At 41.3% G+C, this 23,495-nt stretch overlaps 1 protein-coding gene across 11 annotated transcripts; it reads left to right on the top strand.

Annotated features, from left to right (window-relative positions):
- Positions 1 to 485: 485 nt before the first annotated feature.
- On the top strand, positions 486 to 23,338 carry LOC111585868 (zinc finger protein 665-like). Of its 11 annotated transcripts, none has more exons than XM_055005884.1 (7): positions 12,995 to 13,242; positions 15,364 to 15,465; positions 18,731 to 18,972; positions 19,136 to 19,292; positions 19,808 to 19,885; positions 20,272 to 21,471; positions 22,285 to 23,338. In XM_055005884.1, the coding sequence occupies exons 4-7, from the start codon at positions 19,248 to 19,250 to the stop codon at positions 22,396 to 22,398; spliced, it is 1,437 nt and encodes a 478-aa protein (XP_054861859.1). In that variant the 5' UTR covers positions 12,995 to 13,242; positions 15,364 to 15,465; positions 18,731 to 18,972; positions 19,136 to 19,247; the 3' UTR covers positions 22,399 to 23,338. The 11 variants fall into 11 exon arrangements, with proteins under 11 accessions (XP_054861865.1, XP_035797503.1, XP_035797504.1 ...); XM_055005885.1 differs by having other exon boundaries at positions 12,996 to 13,242; positions 22,288 to 23,338; XM_023295496.3 differs by lacking the exons at positions 12,995 to 13,242; positions 15,364 to 15,465 and adding an exon at positions 3,646 to 3,728.
- Positions 23,339 to 23,495: the final 157 nt, after the last annotated feature.

The raw sequence follows: 23,495 nt of genomic DNA, 5'->3' as shown, positions 1-23,495 counted from the left end.
CTTTTCTATTATTGTGACCTGAAGCTACATGTGGTTCAGACAATATCTCTAGTTGACTTCTGCATGATCAGTTTTTATATTAATATGAGCTCAAAGATGGAAGTTTTCATGATGGCCTCAATGTTTTTCATTCTTGAACTCAACCAAGTGGAACAAACTATCTCTGATTCTTTGTTCTTCTTGTCCAGTAGTGTAGATTCTGAATCAATGACGTGATGAGAAATAAGAGTGAAAGTTTCAGGTTTTTATCTTTAATAGTTCCTGAGATATTGTTGTTCAAACAGCCTGAAATTTGAATGAATGACAAAACCTGCAGGCACTCGGTTTCCGTGTATTTATTAAATTTATTGAATTATTTTAAACACAGAAACGTCTCAATACATCAGTGTGTTTTTATTTTAGAAATATTTTTTATAAATATTAATGTTTCATTGTATCGTAGATTTCAGGCCAGTCAGAGATGATGGAGCAGAAATTATCTCTTGGAGTCCAGTTTGTTGTTGTGCAGTGATCGTTTCTGCGCATGTGCGGCTCATTTCGAGCCCATTGGTTGACGGAGACGTCGGCGGCTGATGACGCACTAAATCCTCGACGATCTTACCGGAACCGTTAGTTTTCTCTCCGGGAGCCGTTAGTTTTCTCTCCGAGAGCCGTTTCCTGTTGAACCTGGTGAAGAGTCGAACATGTGTCCGTCGACAGAAGCAGCTTAAAGTCTGTGAGGTTGAGTTTGAGCAGCAGCGACGTGGATTTGTGCAGGAAACAGGTGAAGACGGACTGCGAGCTGCTGCTGAGCCGCTTCCAGCAAACACAGTCCGTCCGCTTCGAGGTCTTCTCCGGCATCTGGAGGGACGTGAACTTCTCACACATCTTCTGGTAGGTTCACACTCACAACCTTTCTACATTTTCAGACACAGCTTCGTGAAATCTTTCCAAGCAATTGACGGTTTGGTGTTATTCTTTGTGTGTGAACTGAGGTCAGTTCAATCAGAACTAAAGACTTTGAGCTCACAGACTGATCAGCTTCATTTCCATTAAAGCCTCTTTGAGATTTAATCTAAAATGATCATTTTCTCAGTGAACTGAGATGATGCTTAAGAATTAATGAGTGTAATTTACCTACAGTCTGTAGTTCCGCTCCATTATTGTCATTGGTGCAGCCATGCGAGGCTTGTCTACATCCACGTTGTCCAACTGTAGGATTAGAAAAGCTACCATTGACTTTTATTCTGTCTTGGGGAAAGTGTAAAATACTTGAGTACATGAAATCCTTAATAGATCCAAATTTGGACATAACTGAAAATTAGAAATCCCACCCAACCGAGTTGAAAGTGTGTTCAGCATCTAAACTGAGCATAATCAAATTCATTTTTCTTTTTTTTAATTTGATGAATAATGCGGAGTGCTCTCCTGATGTTATCATGGGTCTGCCTGTCTTTTATCAAACCTTTCTGGTCCTCATCAACTAATTGTGGCATCACTACTTCTAATCTTTCAGATAGAGCTTACAGTCAGCGTTCAGTACACCGACAGGCCTGTATCCTGAGCAATCAGTCTTATCTCTACCCTCCTTTGGGTTAACTGATATAAATAACTCTCTCCAGGATGGAGCGCAGTGCCCTCTTTTCAAGTGTAGTTAAAGCAGGTGTCGAGAAGGGAAACTGATTTGCTCTTCAGAGATTTATACCACTTGGGTGGGAGTCCATCAGTTCCAGGTGTCATGTTAAGATTTGAAGTTGCCTGGGCTGCACAGTGGCTTGGTGGTTAGCACTTTGGCCTTGCAACTAGAAGATCCCCGGTTTGTGTCCCGGCTTTCCTGGGATCTTTCTGCATGGAGTTTGCATGTTCTCCCTGTGCATGTGTGGATTTTCTCCAGGTACTCCGGCTTCCTTCCACAGTCCATAAACATGTTGTGGTTAATTGAATGTTCTAAATTGCCTGTGAGTGTGAATACGAGTGTGAATGTTTGTCTCTATATGTAGCCCTGCGACAGACTGGCGACCTGTCCAGGTGTCTCTGCCTTCACCCCGAGTCAGCTGGGATAGAGTCCAGCCCCCCTGCAACCCTAATGAGGATTATGATGTGAATAGATAATGGATGGATGAAATTGCCTTGTCAGTCTCTTCCCCTGTAATTTTGGATGGAAGTATCTGGTTTTGTGCCTATTGAGATTAGATCTAATGAATTTAGAATGTTTTCAATTGTGATTCTATTGGTGTTATCTGCTCTTGTAGACAGAGATTTTTAAAATTTTTTTCAAGTCTCCCTGGATAACCTCGGGGGTATTAGGTAATTTTTTGGTAATGAGGTCTTTGATTTTAAAAATGGTTCTCTCGGCCTGTTGTTTCTGAAGTCTCCAGGCTAATAATTTAGGAGCCTTTGAGCCTGCTTCATAGTACCTCTGCTTCATATATATTATGTTCTTCTCTACTTCTTCACTGAGTATTTTGTCAATACCTTGTCTAATTGGTTTCATCCTTTGAAGAATTTCTGGACCCTTACTTCTACTATGTCTCTGGTCCAGATCTCTGATCTGTTCTTGTAGTTGAAAGAGTTTCTTGTTTTTAAGTTTCTCAAGAAATGATGTCTTTGCTATAATGGATCCTCTGAGGACCGCCTTGGCTGCGTCTCAGCCGGGTTTACGTCACCACCGTCATTTTGCTCTAGATACAAATCTAATGGTGGAGCCGTGTCCATTTGTAACTTTTGGTTACTCAGCATCCCTCTGTTCAATCTCCATGAGGCATTTTTCAGCTTATTCTGTAGTTGTATTTTTACGTACACTCCAGAGTGATCTGAGACAACATGCTGTTCTATTCTACAGCCCCGAACTTTGTGATTGTCTCTATTCTATATAAAAAAAGTAACTGAGCAAACACTATTTCTGTTAGAATGGAAGGTGTAATCCAGGCCATTTCTACGTTTGTCTCACCATATATCGAGAATTTCACGGTCCTGGGCTATTTTCAAGACCTGTTTCTCAGTCCAGCTTTTCTTCCTTTTCTGGTTGTTTTGTAAAGTCTAGGGTTCAGAAACATATTAAAATCCCCTGTATTACACTGCTGGTACTGCAGTTGGTAGAAGACAGATTAGAAAATGGATTATTCTGTTGGTATTTATCTGAGAGAATATTCAGTCAGGAACATTAATTCCACTTTTATTTGGTCCAAGAAAGAAAAGAGATTTCCACGTCTCCTTCATTATGGGACAGTAACAGACCTCAATGCTCTTGTTGAATATCAGGTGTAAATAAATGAAGTTTCAAGTTTCAGAGCTCTGATGTACAGCTGTCACATTAGAAATAAGTGGCTTTATTGAGGGTCACTGAGCAGTAAAATACATTCACTAACTTCCAGCATGAACAGTTTTCTACCAGCATTCCTGTCTTGAATCAGCTGCAGTAGCATCTTTATATTCTCTTTATTCTCTTTTTCCATGCCTGTTTTCTGTCTATGTTCCTTATTTTATCAGTTTAAGTTCATTTGTATCAGTTTTAGGTGAAATTGAAAAGAGCTGAAAGTCAATCATTGAGTAGAAATCTGTCGTCTGTGTTGGCTGATGGACATCTAGGACACTTTGACACTTGCGTATAGAGTGGTATCCTAATTAAGATGTGTTTGATGTGACAGGTGATTGGCAGGAGGAGGAGAGTCTGACGGAGGAGCAGAGGAACGTTGTCAGACTTTTTATCTGAGTTCAACAACGGAGGAAACATGGATTCTTCACAAGAAGTGAGAAACATATCACTGTAATATTATTATCATTAATTTATTATTTAAAATGTCTAAAGTTGCTCCAGTTGGTCAGATGGGTTGACCAAAGCCAGGTAACGTTGTCTGGAGAGATGTAGCTCTGCAGAAGCAGCTCTACTGAGGATATAATGGTGGACTGCTAGGAAGATGCTTATTTTGTTCAAGGACACAGTAGCTGCTTATCAAACATTATGCAAATGTGTTACATGGTGTCATAGGTAGGAACGGAAGAAAAGTCTTGTTTTTCAGGCCAGATGTTCAGGAAGGTAAGGAGCAGTGTTTTCTTTGGTAGAGTAACACTTTTGAGCATTGTGAGTTTGCAGACCTTTTTCCTGCAAACGAAACACAATGAAGGAATGGAAACCCCAAACATATGATATGGACCTTCAAGTCAATGGTAAATATTCTGCGCTTATATAGCTCCTGGCTACCTCAATGGTCCTCAAAGCACTTCACAGAGTTTCCATTCACTCATTCACACATCAGTAATGACTGATCTGTCATCAGGAGCAACCTCAGGTTCAGTGTCTTGCCCATGCAGCATTGCATGATGGAGGAGTCAGTGATCGGACAGCCAAACTTGCAGTTAGTGGACAACCCGTCATACCACCTGAGGCACAGACACCCAGTCACATTTCCTACTGTTTTAGTGTTGTTGTTCATAGACTGCATTTTGGCCATGCTTGAGAATAAATGCTGTTTTAAATACCTCCTGCAAAATCATTATCTTATGGAGTTGGAGGTGTTTGACTGCCTCTGTGATCCTAGATGCTAAGAATCAACAATTGGCTCACATCTTGCTATGAGAGGCGTAGTCCAGTGCTATGTAAGCTGGGTGGCTGGTGTGGACGGACACCTGGACATGCTCACCCACAGCATTCTATTCTGGTTGTTGGGTGGTTGAATGTCACCACTCTGGTGGAGAAGAAACTGAAGCTAGTACAGGGGTTCTAGTGGTACGAGCTAAATACAGCTGAGCTCACTTCTTTGCACAGCAAAGGTTCTGGAACCAAAATCTTGGAGATGGGGTGGACTCTTTTGGACAGAGGCACTGGGAGGGTGAGGGAAGCTCGCAAGACCCCAGCTGAGCTCCACCGTGCAGGAGTCTCGTCGGTGAACGAGAGGGTCGCATCTCTTCTCCTCAGTGTTTCCGATGGGAAAACTGTGACTGTTGTTTTTGCTGATGTAGCATGCAGCATCACTGAGTACTTTCTTTCTTGGAGTCTCTGTTCAAGGAGGCTATGGACAAAGATTTTTTTCTTTGCCTCAGGATAGTTTTGGAAAACCATTCCACACCTCATAAAGGGAGGGCCTACCTCAGGTTGTGTTCAGCTGAGGGAAGGAGACCTGCTACCTCATACTTGGGATATTATCTTGTGGTGGAATTAGCATTTTCAGGAGCTCCTAAACCTGACCAAAATGTGGTGTGTGGATGTGACAGTCCAAAAATTTGGGGGAAGCCACACCCATATTTGTGTCAGAAGTCACTGTGGAAGTAAAGAGACTCATCAGTGGCAGGAAGCCAGGTTTGGAGGAGATGTGCCCTGAGATGCTGATGGTTCTGGACACTGTTTGGACTGTCAGGACAGGCCCATCTCTTCAGCATGGAATGGAGGCTGTGGACAGTCCCTGTGGGATGGTAGACCAGAGTGTTAATTCCCATTTTTAAAATGGGTGATCAGACGATGTGCTTCAGTTATCATGGTAACACACTACTGATTCTCCTGGGGAATTTTTTTTTCCCTGGATGCTGGAATGGAGGCTTCAACTGATTCTTGCTCCCTTCAGATGTACGAAAAATAAGGCCAAGTCTGGAATGGACTTGGAACAGTGGACCAGCTCTTATACTTAGGAGCTGCTGAGGGTTGTTGTGACCAGCCAGTCAACGTGTTTTGTGGACTTGGAGAAGTCCAGGACCATGTCTTCTGGATATTCCTGTTTGGGTCTACTGTGTGACTATGGGGTAGTATAGCCTTTGTTACAAGCCACCCAGTCCTTACAGAAACAAAATGAGAGCTGTGTTGGTATCCTCAGCACAAAATCAAACTACTTTCCGGTGGGTGTTGAACTCTGCCAAAGTTTTCCCTTGTTTTCCATCATTTTCTGGTATGCATCGACAGGATCTGAATGGACAGTTGTGAGGAGGGTGTCCAGTTTTGGAACCTCAGAGTTGCATCTCTACTTCTTGCAGATGATGTGATTTTGTTGAATTATATATAACGTGATCTTTGGCACACAGTGGGGGCTGGGCAGCCGAAGATTAAAGTCACTACCTGCGAGCCTGAGGCCATGGTACTCTTCCGGACACTTGGGGTGAGTTTTCTTCTCAAGCGAAGGAGTTTAATTCTCTCAAGATCTTGTTCTTGAATGATGGAGAAATAACACGAGACAGACAGGAGGAGTAGAAATACAGGCATTGTACCGGCCCGTTTTGGTGACAAGAAGCTGAGCGAGATGATGTCGCTCTTGATTGACTTGTTGGTCTTTTTTCCAACCATCACCTCTGGTCATGGCTTTGGGGTCATGTCCAAAAGAATGAGATCACAGATATAAGCAGCCAAAATTAATTTCCCTTGTAGATGGGCTAAGTTTAGCCTTAGAAACAGAGTGAGGAGCTTGGATATCTGGCAGGAGCTGGGAGGGCAGTCAGTTTTACACTGCACCAAGGGCAGGAGTCATGTGTGGTAGTTTGGGCATCTGATCAGGAATCCTTCTGGGCCCATGTTTTTGGTTATTTTTTTTTTGGTATCTCTAACTTGGAGGGCACCCGGGGACAGATCCAGAATTAAGTGGCAGAATTTCATATCTCATCAGGCCTGGTATCAACATCTGATCCCCCAGGAGATACTGGAAAGTGTTGGTGATAAAAGGGACATGTGAAATGACCCTGCTGCCAGCACGCTCCGACTCTGGACATCTGTGTTGTATGCTTGGCATATTGTACATTGATCCAATAATGTAACGTCTTAATGAAAAGTCTGGGGGTCAGCAGATCTTGGTGGTGAAGTCCCAGCTCTCCTTTGTATTTCATGGCATTTGACAAATGTTACTGTCCTAATATGCTGTAACTACAATGCAGAACTTTGAAAAGTGTCAACCAGTCAAAATGTTTTGTTAACATTGTGTGCATGATAGCATACCATCACATCTCCATGTTTCCAATCACAGAGCTGCTAACATGTCTGCAGATTCCTGATCTTGTTTCAACCTCACGTCCAACTACATGTAATTGAGACTTTTAGGTTTAATTTTTTCACATTTACTTTTCCCTCACGTCTCTGTTTGTATCTTTGTCTGTCACTACAGAAACATGAAACCAACAATGGAGTGAGACGTTGGACCTCTGATGAGGACAACTATGGTTCTCCAATGACAACAAACCGAGATGAATTGCTCAGTACCGAGCAATGTGGCAAGACTTCCATCACAGCAACAAAGCTAAGGATTCACCAACGCATTCACACTGTGGAGAAACTGTTCAGGTGTGATCTGTGTGGAAAGACTTTTACTGACAAGGGTAACTTAAGAAGACACCAACTCATCCACAGTGGAGTAAGACCATTCGGCTGTGATCAGTGTGGGAAGACTTTTACTTGGCTGCATCAGTTAAAATCCCATTATCTCCTTCACAGTGGAGTTAAACCATTCAGTTGCGATCAGTGTGGGAAGAGTTTTACTTGCAAGAGTACGTTAACAATACATCAACTCATTCACAGTGAAGTTCGACCATTCAGTTGTGATCAGTGTGGGAAGACTTTTAGACGGGAGCATCATTTAAAAGACCATCAACTCATTCACAGTGGAGTTAAACCATTCAGTTGTGATCAGTGTGGGAAGACATTTGCTCAGATGGGAAACCTAAGAGCCCATCAACTTATTCACAGTGGAGTAAAACCATTCAGCTGTGATCAGTGTGGGACAAATTTTACTTGCAAGAGTAGGTTAACAAAACATCAACTCATTCACAGTGAAGGTCGACCATTCAGTTGTGATCAGTGTGGGAAGACTTTTAGACGGGTGCAACATTTAAAAGACCATCAACTCATTCACAGTGGAGTTAAACCATTCAGTTGTGATCAGTGTGGGAAGGCTTTTGCTCAGATGAGCAACCTAAGAACCCATCAACTCATTCACAGTGGAGTGAAACCATTCAGTTGTGATCAGTGCGGGAAGACTTTTGCTCAGATGGGCAACCTAAGAACCCACCAACTCATTCACAATGGAGGTGAACCATTCAACTGTGATCAGTGTGTGAAAACCTTTACCCAAAATGAACAGTTATTGATCCATCAATGCCCCCACTCGGGCAGAAAGCTATACCAGTGTGACCACTGTGAAAAAACTTTTACGTGCCAGCAGAGCCTAAAATCTCACCAACGCATCCACACTGGAAATGATGTGTACGCATGCGATTACTGTGGCAAACCATTTTTACGGTACGCACATTTAAAAGCTCATGAAGTGACCCACACCGGAGTTAAACCGTACCACTGTGACCAATGTGGGAAAGGCTACAACTACATTGCCACCCTAAAAGCTCACCAACGTGACCACACTGGGGAGAGACCATACAGATGTGATGAGTGTAATAAAACTTTTACAACTTCAGGTTCCCTGAAACAACATCAAAAGATCCACACCAGGAAGAAAACGTTCAATCAATGTCACAGTGAGGTATGTAAAGACTGGTCTCAATAACGGTGTCTACACAATTCTGCATTGGATGTTGCTCTGAAATGGAATATCAAATTGTTTTGAACAACTGTGGTCAGTCAAATTATGTTAATACATTATCAGCTGTTCTTCAGTCTAACCTGTACTCGTTTTGACACATAAACCTGGTTCAGGTTAATCTGGGGATGTAGGTAAGATTTGAAATTCTGATGTGATCAGCATCAGCACAAACTTGTTCTGAACACATAAAGGTGAAAAGACATCACATCAGTGTTAAATATTCTACTGGGATGTTGGATGTTTCTCCAATATAAACCCAGCTTAACTTCTGAGTTGCTTGCTGGCCTCATGTCATTGTGCCTCATGTAAGTCTCTGTCATGGTGCTCCTTGACTAGTTAAGGTTCCACAAAGCTTTGTGCTTTCCAGCACAGAACAGTCTTGAGGGTCTCAAAAGCAGCTCCACCTTGTGGTGCAACTTGGTGCTACAGCTCATCCACAATAGGTGATGTGCGTATTATCAAGGGATATGATATCAGCAGATACTAAATATTTATTGAGTCACCTTGGATCACGAACCACCAGTACTTTTTGGGACATCTCTAGTTTAAACCCCTGCAGCTCTTCTCTTTCTATATGAGTGTTAATCTCCCTGGAAGCTCAGACAACTGAATATTAAATCACAAAAGGTCAAATTGTCCTCAGATGTTGGCAGTAGTGTTCTCTTTTTCAGGTAAAGCATCCATTCTTCAGTGCAGCAGGAAACCTTGATGTTCTCTGTGTTTGTGTGTTTTGTTTTCCAAGCAGAGCAGCACAGATGGACAAAACTCTCAGACTTGTCAGCACTCTGCCAATGGTGAACAGTGCTGTTGTGACCAGTCTGGACCAACATCCAACCAACAAGGAACCCTACAATGACACCAGCAGATGCACACTGGACACAAACTGAACCTCTGCCAAGAAGATTTCTCCATGCCGGGTTCAGTGAAAGTTCATGAAGTCTCCCACAAACTTAAAGCCCTTGAGATCAGGCTCCACAGAATTCAAGTTTAATCTCTTGTTTGGTGTCTTGATTAAGGTTGCACTTGATTCGTCATCTTTTAATCATCTCTCTATTTCTGTTTTCTGATGAGGTTCCCTTAGTTACTCTAAGTTAAAACAAAGGATCAGCAAGTACAGTGCCTGTAACGGGTATTCAGCACCTGCTGTTTTTCACCTATTATTGTTTTTAAACGTGATTCATGGTCATTGTAATTTGGCTTTTTTTGAAAAGAACTTGGTAACCCTGACCTCTGTTTTGTTCCCGTAAAGTTAACAGCTCGGGTAAATATGGTGAAGCAAGACCATTAAGAGCTTTTAAAAGAAACAAAGTTTAAAAACAATTCTTGACTGGACTGGAAGCCAGCAGAGAGTGTAAAGGACAAGGGTGATGTGCTCACATCTAGGAATGTTTGTTAAAAGACGTGCTGCCGCATTTTTCAGAAGTTGTAGGGGGCTGATGGAAGAGTGGGAGATGCCAATTTCTAGTGCATTGCAGTAGTCCAGTCTTGAGCTGATAAAAGCATGAATAGCTTTTTCAAGGTCGGTACGCTTAAGAAAAGGCTTGACTTGGTTACAAGACATCGATGAATGAAACTTGCTCTGACTACTGTGTCAATTTGTTAAATTTCAAGTGTTTGTCAAATATCACCCCAAGATTTTAGACCATTGGTCTGAAAGTCATTGTTCATTGAATGTTTCTCAGTGATTGTAGAATAAAGACTCCTGTGTCTGGAAGGTTCAGTCACTGGTGGATCAGTACTCCTGGATATAAATACACCATGGAGACTAAAGAACACTCCAAGAAACTCTGAGAAAAGGTTCCTGAAAAACAGACTGATAGAAGAAAAAATCCATTTCACTAAATATTTCTTGGGAGTCCAGTTAAATCCATGATTCAGAAATGGAAGGAATAATGAACATGAGTAAATCTGACTAGAGCAGGACGTCCTCAAAAACTGAGAGACCGAGTAAGAAAGAGACTAGAGAGGGAGGCCACCAAGACACCCATGATTCCTCTGAAGGAGTTCCTGCTTCAGCAGCTGAGATGTTAGAGACTGTTCATCCAACAACTGTTGTCTGTTCTTCACCACTCAAAGCTTTATGGAGACAAAGAGAAAGACTCTGTTGGAAAAAGTTCACATTAAATCTGGACTAGAGTTCACCAGAAGACATGTGGAGAATCTGAAGTCACCTGAAGAAGGTTCTTTGGTTTGACTTTCTCTTTATACTTTGCTGCTGTAGTGAGAAGACTGAAAATCCTGGTTTGAGTTTCAATGTAAGTTCATGGTGAAAAATGAAATTGTTGGTTTTGTGCTGTTAAGTTTTGTCTTGTTTCATTGTTTTACATGATTGATCATTAAGTTTTACTTCTGGTGTTTCATTTGAATCCACCTCCACTGGTTCTTTTGCATCATAAACTGTGGATATTGTAACTGGTATCTAAAGTTTTAGCTCAATATATATTTAATGTGAAACAACTGTCCTTTGGTTCACTTTAAGCTTTTTTGCACATTTACCTTTGAGGCTGTTTGAACAACAACATCTCAGGAACTATTCAAGATAAAGACCTGGAATTTTTTCTGATATTTCTTTTGACGTTTATTCAAAATCTGCAATATTCAACTTGTCATATCTGCTCTATCAGTTATAAACAAAATAACTTTGTTTTTCATTTCAATATTAAAATGATTCTATGTGTTTTTCTATTATTGTGACATGAAGCTACATGTGGTTCAGACAATATCTCTAGTTGACTTCTGCATGATCAGTTTTTATATTAATATGAGCTCAAAGATGGAAGTTTTCATGATGGCCTCAATTTTTTTCATTCTTGAACTTTAGAATTTTCAATTTCATTTAGCAGATGCTTGTTTCCCAAAGTGACATAAATCTTAGAGTACATACAACAGCCAAACTACTCACCTAAGAAGAACAAATAATCTCTGATTCTTTGTTTTTCTTGTTCAGTAACATAGATTTTAAATCAATGAAATGATGAGAAATGAGAGTGAAAGTTTCAGGTTTTTATCTTCAATAGTTCCTGAGATATTGTTGTTCAAATAACCTCAAATATGAATGAAGGACAAAACCTGCAGACACTTGGTTTCTAGGTATTTAATACATTTATTGAATTATTTTAAAAACAGAAACGTTTCAATACTTCAATGTATTTTTATTTTAGAAATATTTTAGTAGGGCTGAGACTTCCGTGCATTAATTTTTATTAATTAATTACAGAAAAAAATGATGCATTTAATCTCACCTTTCTCAGCTCCGTTTTCTGGCAAACTGATAACATCGATGCACACTCCAGCCCAGTAGGTGGCGGTAATGAACCTAAAGTCTGTCAGCTGCAAAGAAAATACACAGGACTCAAGTGATGTCAGTGCACAAGAAAGTTTGGTGAACAGTGAAGATAGACAGATAGACGGATAGATGGATAGATAGACAGATATTTTATTAATCCTTAAGGAAATTTAAGTGTTCAGCAAATTACATACAACAGCATAAATAACAAAAGGACAGGACAGGCAGGTTAGTAACATTAACATTAAAGGTTAGTATATACTCTAAAAATCTTGCTGTACAATACTATAAAAAGCCTGGTTGTTTTCTGATCACCTCAATGTAAAACATGTTGCTGTTAGCAGCAGAGCTAACGTTAGCTATGACAGTCTGGTACCAACGGTGCAGCCATCCCATAATAGACCACTTTTCAACACACTGAAATGCTTGAGTTCACATAAAGTCTTAAAATGTTGGATATAATCGCTATAATTGCAGTTTGAGTTTGCAGTAATCTGTGAATGTAGCAGACAGATGAAAAATGCAGATAAATTTCAACGAAACGTGAACATTTTTGTTCTTTAAGTTTTTACTCCGTCAAGGAAATGGAGCCTCGGTGCAGTTATGTGATGATTGGTGTTTGTTTTTTTCTGTCTGTAACTTAATTATAAACTTATAGTTTATCTAAATGTTTACATGTTATAAATAAAATGTATATTCTTAAAAAAAAGAACCATCAAAATTACACCATTTATCAGAGCCAGAAACTATGAAAACAGAATGAATGTGTGGATTTTCAACTTTCTGAAGAGCCTTGAACTACTGTTTCTGTTATGTACCAAACACTGGGAAACCCGAAACTAAATCCAGGTTTTAAACCATCAAAATCACGTTTTTCTTTTTTAAATGTTTCATTTAAATTTTAAATTATAAACACGTATATGTCTATTCATTGATTCATCTGTCAACCAAAATTTATTTGAATTGAAAAACTTTTGTCAAATGTTGCTATTTGACAAAAATGATAATAATAATTACAAAACCTGTAATTAATTAGATTAATTTTCTTAATTGAGTCTCACCACTCTTTTTTTATAAACATTAATGTTTCATTGTATCGTAGATTTCAGGCCAGTCAGAGATGATGGAGCAGAAATTATCTCTTGGAGTCCAGTTTGTTGTTGTGCAGTGATCGTTTCTGCGCATGTGCGGATCATTTCGAGTGATTGGTTGACGGAGAGGTCGGCCGCTGATGACGCAATAAATCCTCGACGTTTCCTGTTGAACCTGGTGAAGAGTCGAACATGTGTCCGTCGACAGAAGCAGCTTAAAGTCTGTGAGGTTGAGTTTGAGCAGCAGCGACGTGGATTTGTGCAGGAAACAGGTGAAGACGGACTGCGAGCTGCTGCTGAGCCGCTTCCAGCAAACACAGTCCGTCCGCTTCGAGGTCTTCTCCGGCATCTGGAGGGACGTGAACTTCTCACACATCTTCTGGTAGGTTCACACTCACAACCTTTCTACATTTTCAGACACAGCTTCGTGAAATCTTCGTGTCCGTGTTTTGACGGTGACAGAACGACAGAAACATGAAGTTATCTGGCAGAAATCCTCCTTATCGGACCTCTTCATTGTTCTGCATTAAGTCTCCTTTTCCAGCTGAAATTGCATCAAAGGGCTTCAACTCATATCAGGCAGATCTGCGGCTCCTGCATTCTAACTCATTGGTCATTAATGCATCACAATTGTGATTTTAAAAAAAAGATTTGGACTATATTGTAATAGTTTATTTGTTTTGTATCTACAACCATCCATAAATCATGTTGACCACAGTCTAAACAACGATATTCACCTAAACATCACCAACAAAACTAGAACATTGCCTTTAATTTTAGTTGTGGGGTGTTTATGTTGCAGAGGTTTCTGGGAGATTAGCGCCTCATTGTTAGGTGACTTTATTTCTGACATTCAGGGAGAGGTTCATTCATTTGGTTCAGAGTCTCTCCATGGTGTCTGTATTTGATCCTGGCTGATTGATTGGTGGTCAGTTTCTCTCTCTCTGTTTTCCTGACTGTCTGTGTTTGTGGCTGCATCTTGATGTGAATTTGTCTGTTTAAGATCGGTTTAACTTCCAGAGGACAGATTGTGTGTCTTGGCTGTTGATTGGGAGGATCCTGCTCTGGCTTTTGTGTGCTTCTTTGTCTCTGAGTCTTCCTACACTGGGTTGATGTGACCCTAAGGGGACTTTGGGAGGGCTGCTCACTCTCTGATGGCCAGTTTATTCTGGAAGTTCCTGTTGAATTTAAGAGGTGTAGCCAGGGGTGGTGCTCCATTTCAAGCACCAGTAAGTGGTGAGGGAGCTCCCCCTCTGTTTTCTCCTTGTAGGACAGAGAGAAGGAGAAAATAGTAGAAGATTTAAGGTGTTATCAGAGGGAAACAGACTAACATATTTACTCTTTACATTCATAAAGTGACAATACATTGTGTGGATAAATTGAAGTGTGATTAATATAGAATGCATGAGAAGTGAGGAATCTGTCTGAGCTTGTAGTTGTTGCTTTTAAAGAGAAACTCTGGTGGAAAGACACCCGTTGTGGTCGATTAAAATGATCCAAATGCTGGCAGATAATGTGTGCAGGTTTTACAGAACTGGTTATTGTATTGTTTATGAGGACTTAGAGCAGGAGGGTGAAAGTCATTTTAGTTCAGGGGCCACATGGAGCGCAGTTTGATCTGTTTCTCAGCCGTAGAGTTTATTTTATCCAGGGGTGGGAGAAGGGCATCAGTGATCTTTGATATGGTCCTAGTGATCTGCTGCAGGATCCTCCTCTCCTCAGAGATGCAGCTGGAGAACCACAACGTTCATCCATAGCTCAGGACATCTTATGGTGCAGATTTTCTTCAGGTCCACAGGAAGAAGAGTCTCTGCTGGGCTTTCTTCACCACTTCCCTGTTTTCGCTCCCCACTGCAGATCCTCTGAGAGATGAACACCCAGATACTTGAAACTTCACAACTTGTTGCTGTTAGCAGCAGAGCTAACGTTAGCTACGACAGTTCTAGTACTGACAAACAGTGTAGCCATCCCATAATAGACCATTTTAGAAGACATTCAAAGTGCTTGAGTTTTCTGCAAAAAATTAAATAAATTGCCATATAGTTTTGTTTATGATATACTTTTTGTATCACATTTGATACATTGGGCAGTTTTAGTAACTTTGCTCACAGCAATGTTGGTTTTAGAAATAGAAACTATTTTTGTCTCATTTTTTAAACTATTTTTCAGTGTGATGACATGGTCGTCTCGGAAACTCATGTATCAAATGTGATACAAATGGTAGTATAGTTCACGTGTATATCTTTGATTCAGTCAATAACCAAAATTTGTTCAAGCTGAAAAACTTTGCTTATTGTGTCAAATATTGCTATTTGGCAAAAATGCGATTGATTAATTTCAAAGTGTCTAATTAATTAGATACATTTTTTATCGCTTCCCAGCCCGAGTTAAACGTCAATCATTGAGTAGAAATCTGTCGTCTGTGTTGGCTGATGGACATCTAGGACACTTTGACACTTGCGTATAGAGTGGTATCCTAATTAAGATGTGTTTGATGTGACAGGTGATTGGCAGGAGGAGGAGAGTCTGACGGAGGAGCAGAGGAACGTTGTCAGACTTTTTATCCGAGTTCAACAACGGAGGAAACATGGATTCTTCACAAGAAGTGAGAAACATATCACTGTAATATTATTATCATTAATTTATTATTTAAAATGTCTAAGGTTCTCCAGTTGGTCAGATGGTCCGACCAAAGCCAGGTAACGTTGTCTGGAGAGATGTAGCTCTGCAGAAGCAGCTCTACTGAGGATATAATGGTGGACTGCTAGGAAGATGCTTATTTTGTTCAAGGACACAGTAGCTGCTTATCAAACATTATGCAAATGTGTTACATAGTGATGTAGATCAGTAATGAAAGAAAAGCCTTGTTTTTCAATCCAGGCATTCAGGAAGGTAAGGAGCAGCATTTTATTTGGTAGAGAATAATACTTTTGGGCATTGTCAGTTTGCAGGCCTTTTTCCTGTTTATGAAATACATTTATAACACAGTGAAGGAAAGAGAACCCCAAACGTATAATATGGACCTGAAAGTAAAAATTAAATGTTCTGCACTTATATCATCCTTTTCCACTGTAGTGGTCCTCAAAGTACTTTACAGAGTTTTCCATTCACTCATTCACACCCCAGTAGTGACTGAACTGCCATCAGGAGCAATTTCGGGTTTAGTGTCTTGCCCATGCAGCATTGTATGATGGAGGAGTTGGGGATCGGACCAGTAACCCTACAAGTGGACAGCCCGTCCTACCACAGCTGCCCAGTTGCATTTCCTACTGTTTTAGTGTTGTTGTTCATGTGCTGCATCTTGGCATTCTTGAGAATAAATGCTATTTTAAATACCCCCAGTGGAATTGCTCTCTTATGGCAATGGAGGGGTTTGACTGTCTCTGTGATCCTAGATGCTATGAATCAACAGTGGGTCCACAACTTGCTGCGAGAGGCATTGAGTCGGGTGCTGTGCAAGCCAGACAGCTGGTGTGGGCAGACACCTGGATATTCTCACCCACAGCATTCTATTCTGGTTGTTGGGACGTGGAACATCACCACTCTGGCGGAGAAGGAACTGAAGCTAGTACAGGGGCTCTAGTGGTACCAGCTGAATATAGCTGAGCTCACTTCTTGGCACAGCCACGGTTCCGGAACCAAACTCTTGGAGAGGGGGTCGACACGTTTGGACGGAGGCACCAGGAAATTGGCACTGACAAGCCCCTGGCTGAGCTCCACCTTGTAGTTCGCTTTCCTGCTACTGCATGTTCCCGATGGGAAAACTCTGATGATTTCCTTATGCACCAAATAGCATCACTGAATACTCCACTTTCTTTGAGTCTCTATTCAAGCAGGCTATGGAAAAAGACTTTTGCTTCACCTCAGGAAAGTTTTGGAAAACCACTCCATGCCCCAGAAAGGGAAGGCCTACCTTCTTACCCATGCTTGGGATATTGCCAGGCAATGGAAGGAGAACTTCAGGAGCTCCTAAACATGGCCAAAATGTGGTGTGTGGATGTGGCAGAGTCTAAAAACTCGAAACCTCACCAATATCTGTGGCAGAGGTAACTGTGGGAGTGAAGAGACTCATCAGTGGCAGGATGCCAGGGGTGGAGGAGATATGCCCTGAGATGCTGATGGTTCTGGACACTGTTTGGACTGTCAGGACAGGTCCATCTATTCAGCGTGGAATGGACATTGTGGACAGTGCCTGTGGAGTGGTAGACCGTAGTGGTCATTCCAATTTTCAGAAAGGGGGATCAGAGGATGTGCTTCAGTTGTCATGGTCACATGCTGCTTGTCCTCCCAAAGAATGTTTTTTTTTCCTGGATGCTGAAATGGGGGCTTCAACCAATTTTCAACCCTTGACTTGAAAATTGGTTGCTGTAGGAAAAAGTAAGGCTGAGTCTGTCTTGGAGTTGGAACAGTGGACCAGCTGTTCACCCTTGGAACTACTGAGGCAGTTGTGACCAGCCAGTTGACTGTTCTGTGGGCTTGGAGATGGCCCGGACTGCGTCCTCCAGATAATCCTGTGTAGTATTTATTATTTGTTTAATTTTTCTTTTTAATATTTCTCCACCAAATGTAACTATAGGATTATTAAATGATTTTTCTCCACTAAATTATAAAATGTAGGGTAAATGTTTTCTCCAATGGGGTTAAGATTGCTTTCTGCAGAATTATTAAGTAGTCTCACTGATATTCAACCAAAATGTGAACAACAAAACAATTGAGACACTGAGCTTATATTTATGTACATTTATTCAGCTACACAACAACAACAACTATGACACAACAATAACATACATTAAGTCAAAACAGCAACACAAAACAAACAAGTTGGTGAAATGTGAATGACAGGGAAGGAAGAGAACACAATATTATGCTGCACGTTGGGAAAATATTATGTTGTCATCTGGTGCTCCAGGAGGAAGGATTTAGGAAACAACACCTGAAAGCAGCTGTAAATTTAATAGTGAGCTAATTTGTTAACCTGTAAATTGTGTCTTTGACAAGAAAATTTGGGAAAGTTGCACCAAGTTTCAGGGACTGAAAGTTACTTGCACTGATGCTGCGACGTGATGATGATGCCTTGGTGGATGGTCAGGTCAGCCTGTTGATGTGGGTCAGAACAACTTGATGGTAAAGGAAGGTTCAGAGAAAGAATCTCTGGGATTCCTCAAGGATGGCTCTGGGAAAGAAGGACAAAACATGGTACTTTGAGGTGTGGTCTTTTAAAGTGGACTTCTGCATATCATGAACTCAGTACGGGTCTCGTACATCCTCCATAAGGGAGGGCTGATGTCTAGATGTCCCTCATAGAGTTACATTTTCAGATAACTTTTAACAATTTATGGTTTTCACTCAGTCTAATATTGTGACACATCATTTTTATATTTTTACTCCTGGTAGATAGACGGTCACAGCATGGCTAAACACATATATGACATGAGACATTTAGGGTGTCAAATGAACTTAAACATACAACAACAGATTTAAACAGAGATCATGGTGTGATGATGATCATGATGAGGTTCTTGAAGTCAATGTTCAATGGTTCCTTTAAATAAGTACACATAAAGAATGATTAAATCCAGGGTTGTGGAGAAATTGTCTTCCTTTATTGTAATGTGAGTTCAGAGTTTGTACCAGTGTCAGTGGAGTGGAATGTCTTTGAAGTCCTTATCAAAATTTTGACCCCTTCTTCCTGCAGGGTTGGTAGTTGGTCAGACTCAGAGTGTGTATTGGGGCTATTTGGTCCCTTGAAGGCCCCAGTACAGATTTTTTTTTTTATTGCTCTTGTCTGGAGGTCTGTTTTTGGGAAGTCTTTTAAAATCTGCTCTCGTGGTCTCCTTCTGCTGATTTAATACTTTTCACCATCCTGCCAGATCTGAAAGGTGTCTTGGTGTCTCGGCTCCACTGATCACAGGGAGCTTCATCTCCAACCTGTGGCTGTGAAGGTGTGAAGAATCTAGAGCTACAAGAGAGGGATAAACAAAATCTGCCCTTGTTCTGTTTCGCCGTTGTTCATGGCTGGTGGATCCTACGCCTGTTTGGGTCTCCTGTACAAGAATGTGTTCGCGGAGTCCTTGCCACAAGCCATGCTGTCGTTCTGGAACCAACGTGAGAGGTGTGTTGGTTTCCTCAGCACAAATTCAAACTGCTTTCTGCTGGATGTTGAACTCTGCCTTCCATCATGTTTATGGTGTTCATGGACAGGATGTGAATCTGTACAAGCGTGGCGAGGAGCGTGTCTTTTTTGGGAACCTCAGAGTTCTCTCTGCTTTTTGCAGATGACGTGGTTTTGTTGGCCTCTTTAGAACGTGACCTGTAGCACACACTGAGGGCTGAGCAGCCGAGCATGAAGCAACCGGGACAAAAGTCACCACCTGTGAGCCCGGGGTCATGGTTCTCTTCCACACAACAGTGGAATGCTCCCTCTGGATTAGGGTGAGTTTCCTTCTCAAGTGAAGGAGTTTAAGGATCTCAAGATCTTGTTCACGAATGATGGGAAAGTAGTGCATGAGACAGAAAGGTGGAGCAGTAATGCAGGCATTGTATGGGACTGTTTAGGTGACAAGAAGCTGACATGGAAGGCAACACTGCCAATTTACTTGTCCATCTTTGTCCCAATGTTTACCTGTGGTTAGGGCCTTGTGATAGTGTTCAAAAGAATGACATGACAGATATAAGGAGCCTTAATGAGTTTCCCATCTCGGGGGGCTGAGTTTAGCCTTAAAGATTGTGTGAGGAGCTTGGATATCCGGCAGGAGCCGAGCGTGAAGGTGGTGCTACATTGCAAAAGGGGCCATGTCGAGGGCATATGATCAGGATTCCTTCTGGGCCCATTTTTGAATAGGGTTTTCTAGGCACATCGTCATTGGTGAAAACCCTGGGGCAGAAATAGAGTTAACTAGCAGAATTGCATATCTTATCTGGCTGTGTATTGACCTCTGATCCCCCAGGAGATACTGGACAGTTCTGGTGGTGAAAGGGACATCTGGAATGACCCTGCTGCCAACACGACCCGACTCTGGACATTGGTGTTGTATGCTTTACATGTTGTACATTTATCCAGTAATGTACCTTGACAAAAAGTCTGGGGATCAACAGATCCTGGTGGTACAATCCCATCAGTTCCAGCTCTATTTTGCGTTTCATGGTGATGGACAAATTTTACTACCCAATATTCTAAAAGTACAATGCAAAAAGTTGAAAACTATTGACCAGTGAAATTTTTTTTGTTGACATTGTGTGTGTTAGCATTCCGTCACATTTCTATGTTTCCAATAAGAGTTGCTAACGTGTCTGTAGATTCCTGATCTTGTTTCAACCTCACGTCCAACTACATGTAATTGAGACTTTTAGGTGACATTTTTTTGTGATTACATTTCACTCACTGCCTCTGCTTGTATCTGTGTTGCTACAGAAACGTGAAAACAGCAATGGAATGAGATGTATGACATCTAAGGAGGATAATGACGGTTCCCCAACAGCAACAGAGAGAGATGAAGGACCAAGTTGTGAGCAATGTGGCAAGACTTTTACTCGGGTGCATCATTTAAAAGTCCATCAACTCACCCACACTGGAGTTAAACCATTCAGCTGTGATCAGTGTGGGAAGAGTTTTACTTCCAAGAGTACTTTAACAACACACCATCTGATTCACAGTGGAGTGAGACCATTCAGCTGTGATCAGTGTGGGAAGGCGTTTTTTCGGAGGAATGCCCTAAAAGTCCATCAACTCATTCACAGTGGAATTAAGCCGTTCAGTTGTGATCAGTGTGCGAAGACTTTTACTCAGGTGCAACATTTGAAAATCCATCAACTCATTCACAGTGGAGTTAAACCATTCCGTTGTAATCAGTGTGGGAAGACTTTTACTTACAAGAGTAAGTTAACAACACATCAAGTCACCCACAGTGGGGTTAAACCATTCAGCTGTGATCAGTGTGGGAAGACTTTTACTTACAAGAGTACTTTAAAAACACACCAACTCATTCACAGTGGAGTTAGGCCATTCAGCTGTGATCACTGTGAGAAGACTTTTACTCAGATGGGCACCCTGAGAAGCCATCAATTCATTCACAGTGGAGTTAGGCCATTCAGCTGTGATCAATGTGAGAAGACTTTTACTCAGATGGGCACCCTGAGAAGCCATCAACTCATTCACAGTGGAATTAGACCATTCAGCTGTGATCAGTGTGTGAAAACCTTTACTCAACATGAACAGTTGTTGATCCATCAATGTCCCCACTCTGGTAGAAAACTGTACCACTGTGACTCCTGTGAAAAAACTTTCAAGCACCAACAGAGCCTAAAACTTCACCAACGCATCCACACTGGACATGATGTGTACATATGTGATCACTGTGGCAAACCATTTGTCCAGTTCGCACAGTTAAAAGCCCATGAAGTTACCCACACTGGGATTAAACCGTACCACTGTGACCAGTGTGGGAAAGGCTTCAGCTACATTTGTAGTCTCAAAACTCACCGACGTGTCCACACTGGAGAGAGACCATACAGATGTGACGAGTGCAAGAAGACTTTTAGAACTTCGGATTCACTGAAAAGACACCAACAGATCCACACCAGGAAGAGAACATTCAATCAACGTCACAGTGAGGTATGTAAAGACTGGTGTCAGCAACAGTGTCCACACAATTCTGCATTGGATATTTTGGATCTTGCTCTGAAATTTCATGTCAGACTATTTTGAACAACTGTGGTCAGTGGAATTATGTTAACACGGTATCAACTACTGTTCAGTCCAACCTGTACTCATTTTCACACAGAAATCTGGTCCAGATTAATCTGGGGATGTAGGTAAGATTAGGAATTCTGACGTGATCAGCGTCAACACAAACTTATTCTCAACACATAAAGGTGAAAAGACATCACATCAGTGTTAAATAGTCTGCTGGGATGTTGGATCATTATCCAGTATAAACACAGTTTAACTCATCAGTTGCTTGCTGGCCTCATGTCAGTGAGCCTCATACAAGTCTCTGTCATCGTGCTCCTTTCCTAGCTAAGGTTCCAGAATGCTCTGTGTTTTCCAACACAGAACAGTTCTTGAAGATCTAGTAAGAATCTCCACTTTGTAATGCAACTACGTACTGCAGCTCATCTACAATAGCTGATGTGTGTATTATTGAGGTACATGATATCAGCAGATACTAAGTATTTAATGACTGACATTGGATCATGGGCCAACAGTACTTTATTGGGACATCCCTTATTGAAACTCCTGCAGCCATTCTCTTTTGATACGAGTGTTAATCTTCCTGGAAACTCAGACAACTGAATGTTAAATTACAACAGGTTAAAGTGTCTTCAGATGTCAGTAGAGGTGTTCTCTATTTCAGGCAGGGCATCAGTTCTTCAGTGCTGCAGGAAACCTTGACTTTCTCTGTGTTTGTGTGTTTTGTTTTTCAAGCAGAGCAGCACAGATGGACAAAACTCTCAGACTTGTCAGCACTCTGCCAATGGTGAACAGTGCTGTTGTGACCAGTCTGGACCAACATCCAACCAACAAGGAACCCTACAATGACACCAGCAGATGCACACTGGACACAAACTGAACCTCTGCCAAGAAGATTTCTCCATGCCGGGTTCAGTGAAAGTTCATGAAGTCTCCCACAAACTTAAAGTCCTTGAGATCAGGCTCCACAGAATTCAGGTCTAATCTCTTGTTTAGTGTCTTAGTTAATGTTGCACTCGATTAGTCATATTTTAATCATCTCTCTATGTTTCTTAATTCTACTACAAAGTAAAAATAAAGGAGCAGCACGTACAGTGTCTATAAAGAGTATTCACCCCCCTTCGAAGTTTTTCCCTTGTTACTACTTTTGAACAGAAAATCATGAGTGACCAAGGAAGAAAAAGTGAGGGAGGCCACCAAGACAACCATGATTCCTCTGAAGGAGAGATGTTAGAGACTGTTCATCTAACAACTGTTGTCTGTTCTTCACCATTCAAAGCTTTGTGGAGACACAGAGAAAGACTCTGTTGAGAAAAATTCATATTAAATCAGGACTAGAGTTCACCAGAAGACATGTGGAGACTCTGAAGTCACCTGAAGAAGGTTCTTTGGTTTGACTTTCTCTTTATACTTTGCTGCTGTAGTGAGCAGACTGAAAATCCTGGTTTGAGCTTCATCACCATGAACTTCCTTTGTCTTTTTTTTTTAAGTTATTTTTTTGGCCTTTATTAGATAGGCGCAGTGAGAGAGACAGACAGACAGACAGACAGGGGAGAGGAGTCGGGGGAAGACATGCAGCAAAGGGCCGCGAGCGGGAATCGAACCCGGGCTGGCTGCGTCAGGGACCAGCCCCTGTACATGGGTCACCTGCTCAACACGTTGAGCTATACGGGCACCCAACTTACTTTGTCTTTAAAATGAAAGAGTAGCTTATACACTGTTCAGTTTTGTCTTGTTTCATTGTTTTACATGATTGATCATTAAATTTTACTTCTAGTGTTCCATTTAACTCCACCTCCACTGGTTCTTTTTCATCATAAACTTATATTTTAACTGGTATCTGTAAAGTTTTAGCTCAATATATCAAATGCTTTCCTTAGCATTTAACGTAAAACAACTGTCTTTTGGTCCACTTTCAGGAGAGTTTTTGCACATTTAACTTTATG

Source organism: Amphiprion ocellaris, chromosome 20 (genome assembly GCF_022539595.1).
Source record: "Amphiprion ocellaris isolate individual 3 ecotype Okinawa chromosome 20, ASM2253959v1, whole genome shotgun sequence".
Classification (NCBI taxonomy): Eukaryota; Metazoa; Chordata; class Actinopteri; family Pomacentridae; genus Amphiprion; species Amphiprion ocellaris.
This window is presented reverse-complemented; position numbering and strand designations above follow the sequence as displayed.

Excerpts from the sequence above, each read along its gene's own strand:
- LOC111585868 (XM_035941610.2), top strand. Across the intron at positions 6,063-7,055 it reads TACTCTTCCGGACACTTGGG|AAACATGAAACCAACAATGG; the intron begins GTGAGTTTTCTT and ends CTGTCACTACAG. Across the intron at positions 8,424-9,228 it reads TCAATCAATGTCACAGTGAG|AGCAGCACAGATGGACAAAA; the intron begins GTATGTAAAGAC and ends TTTTCCAAGCAG.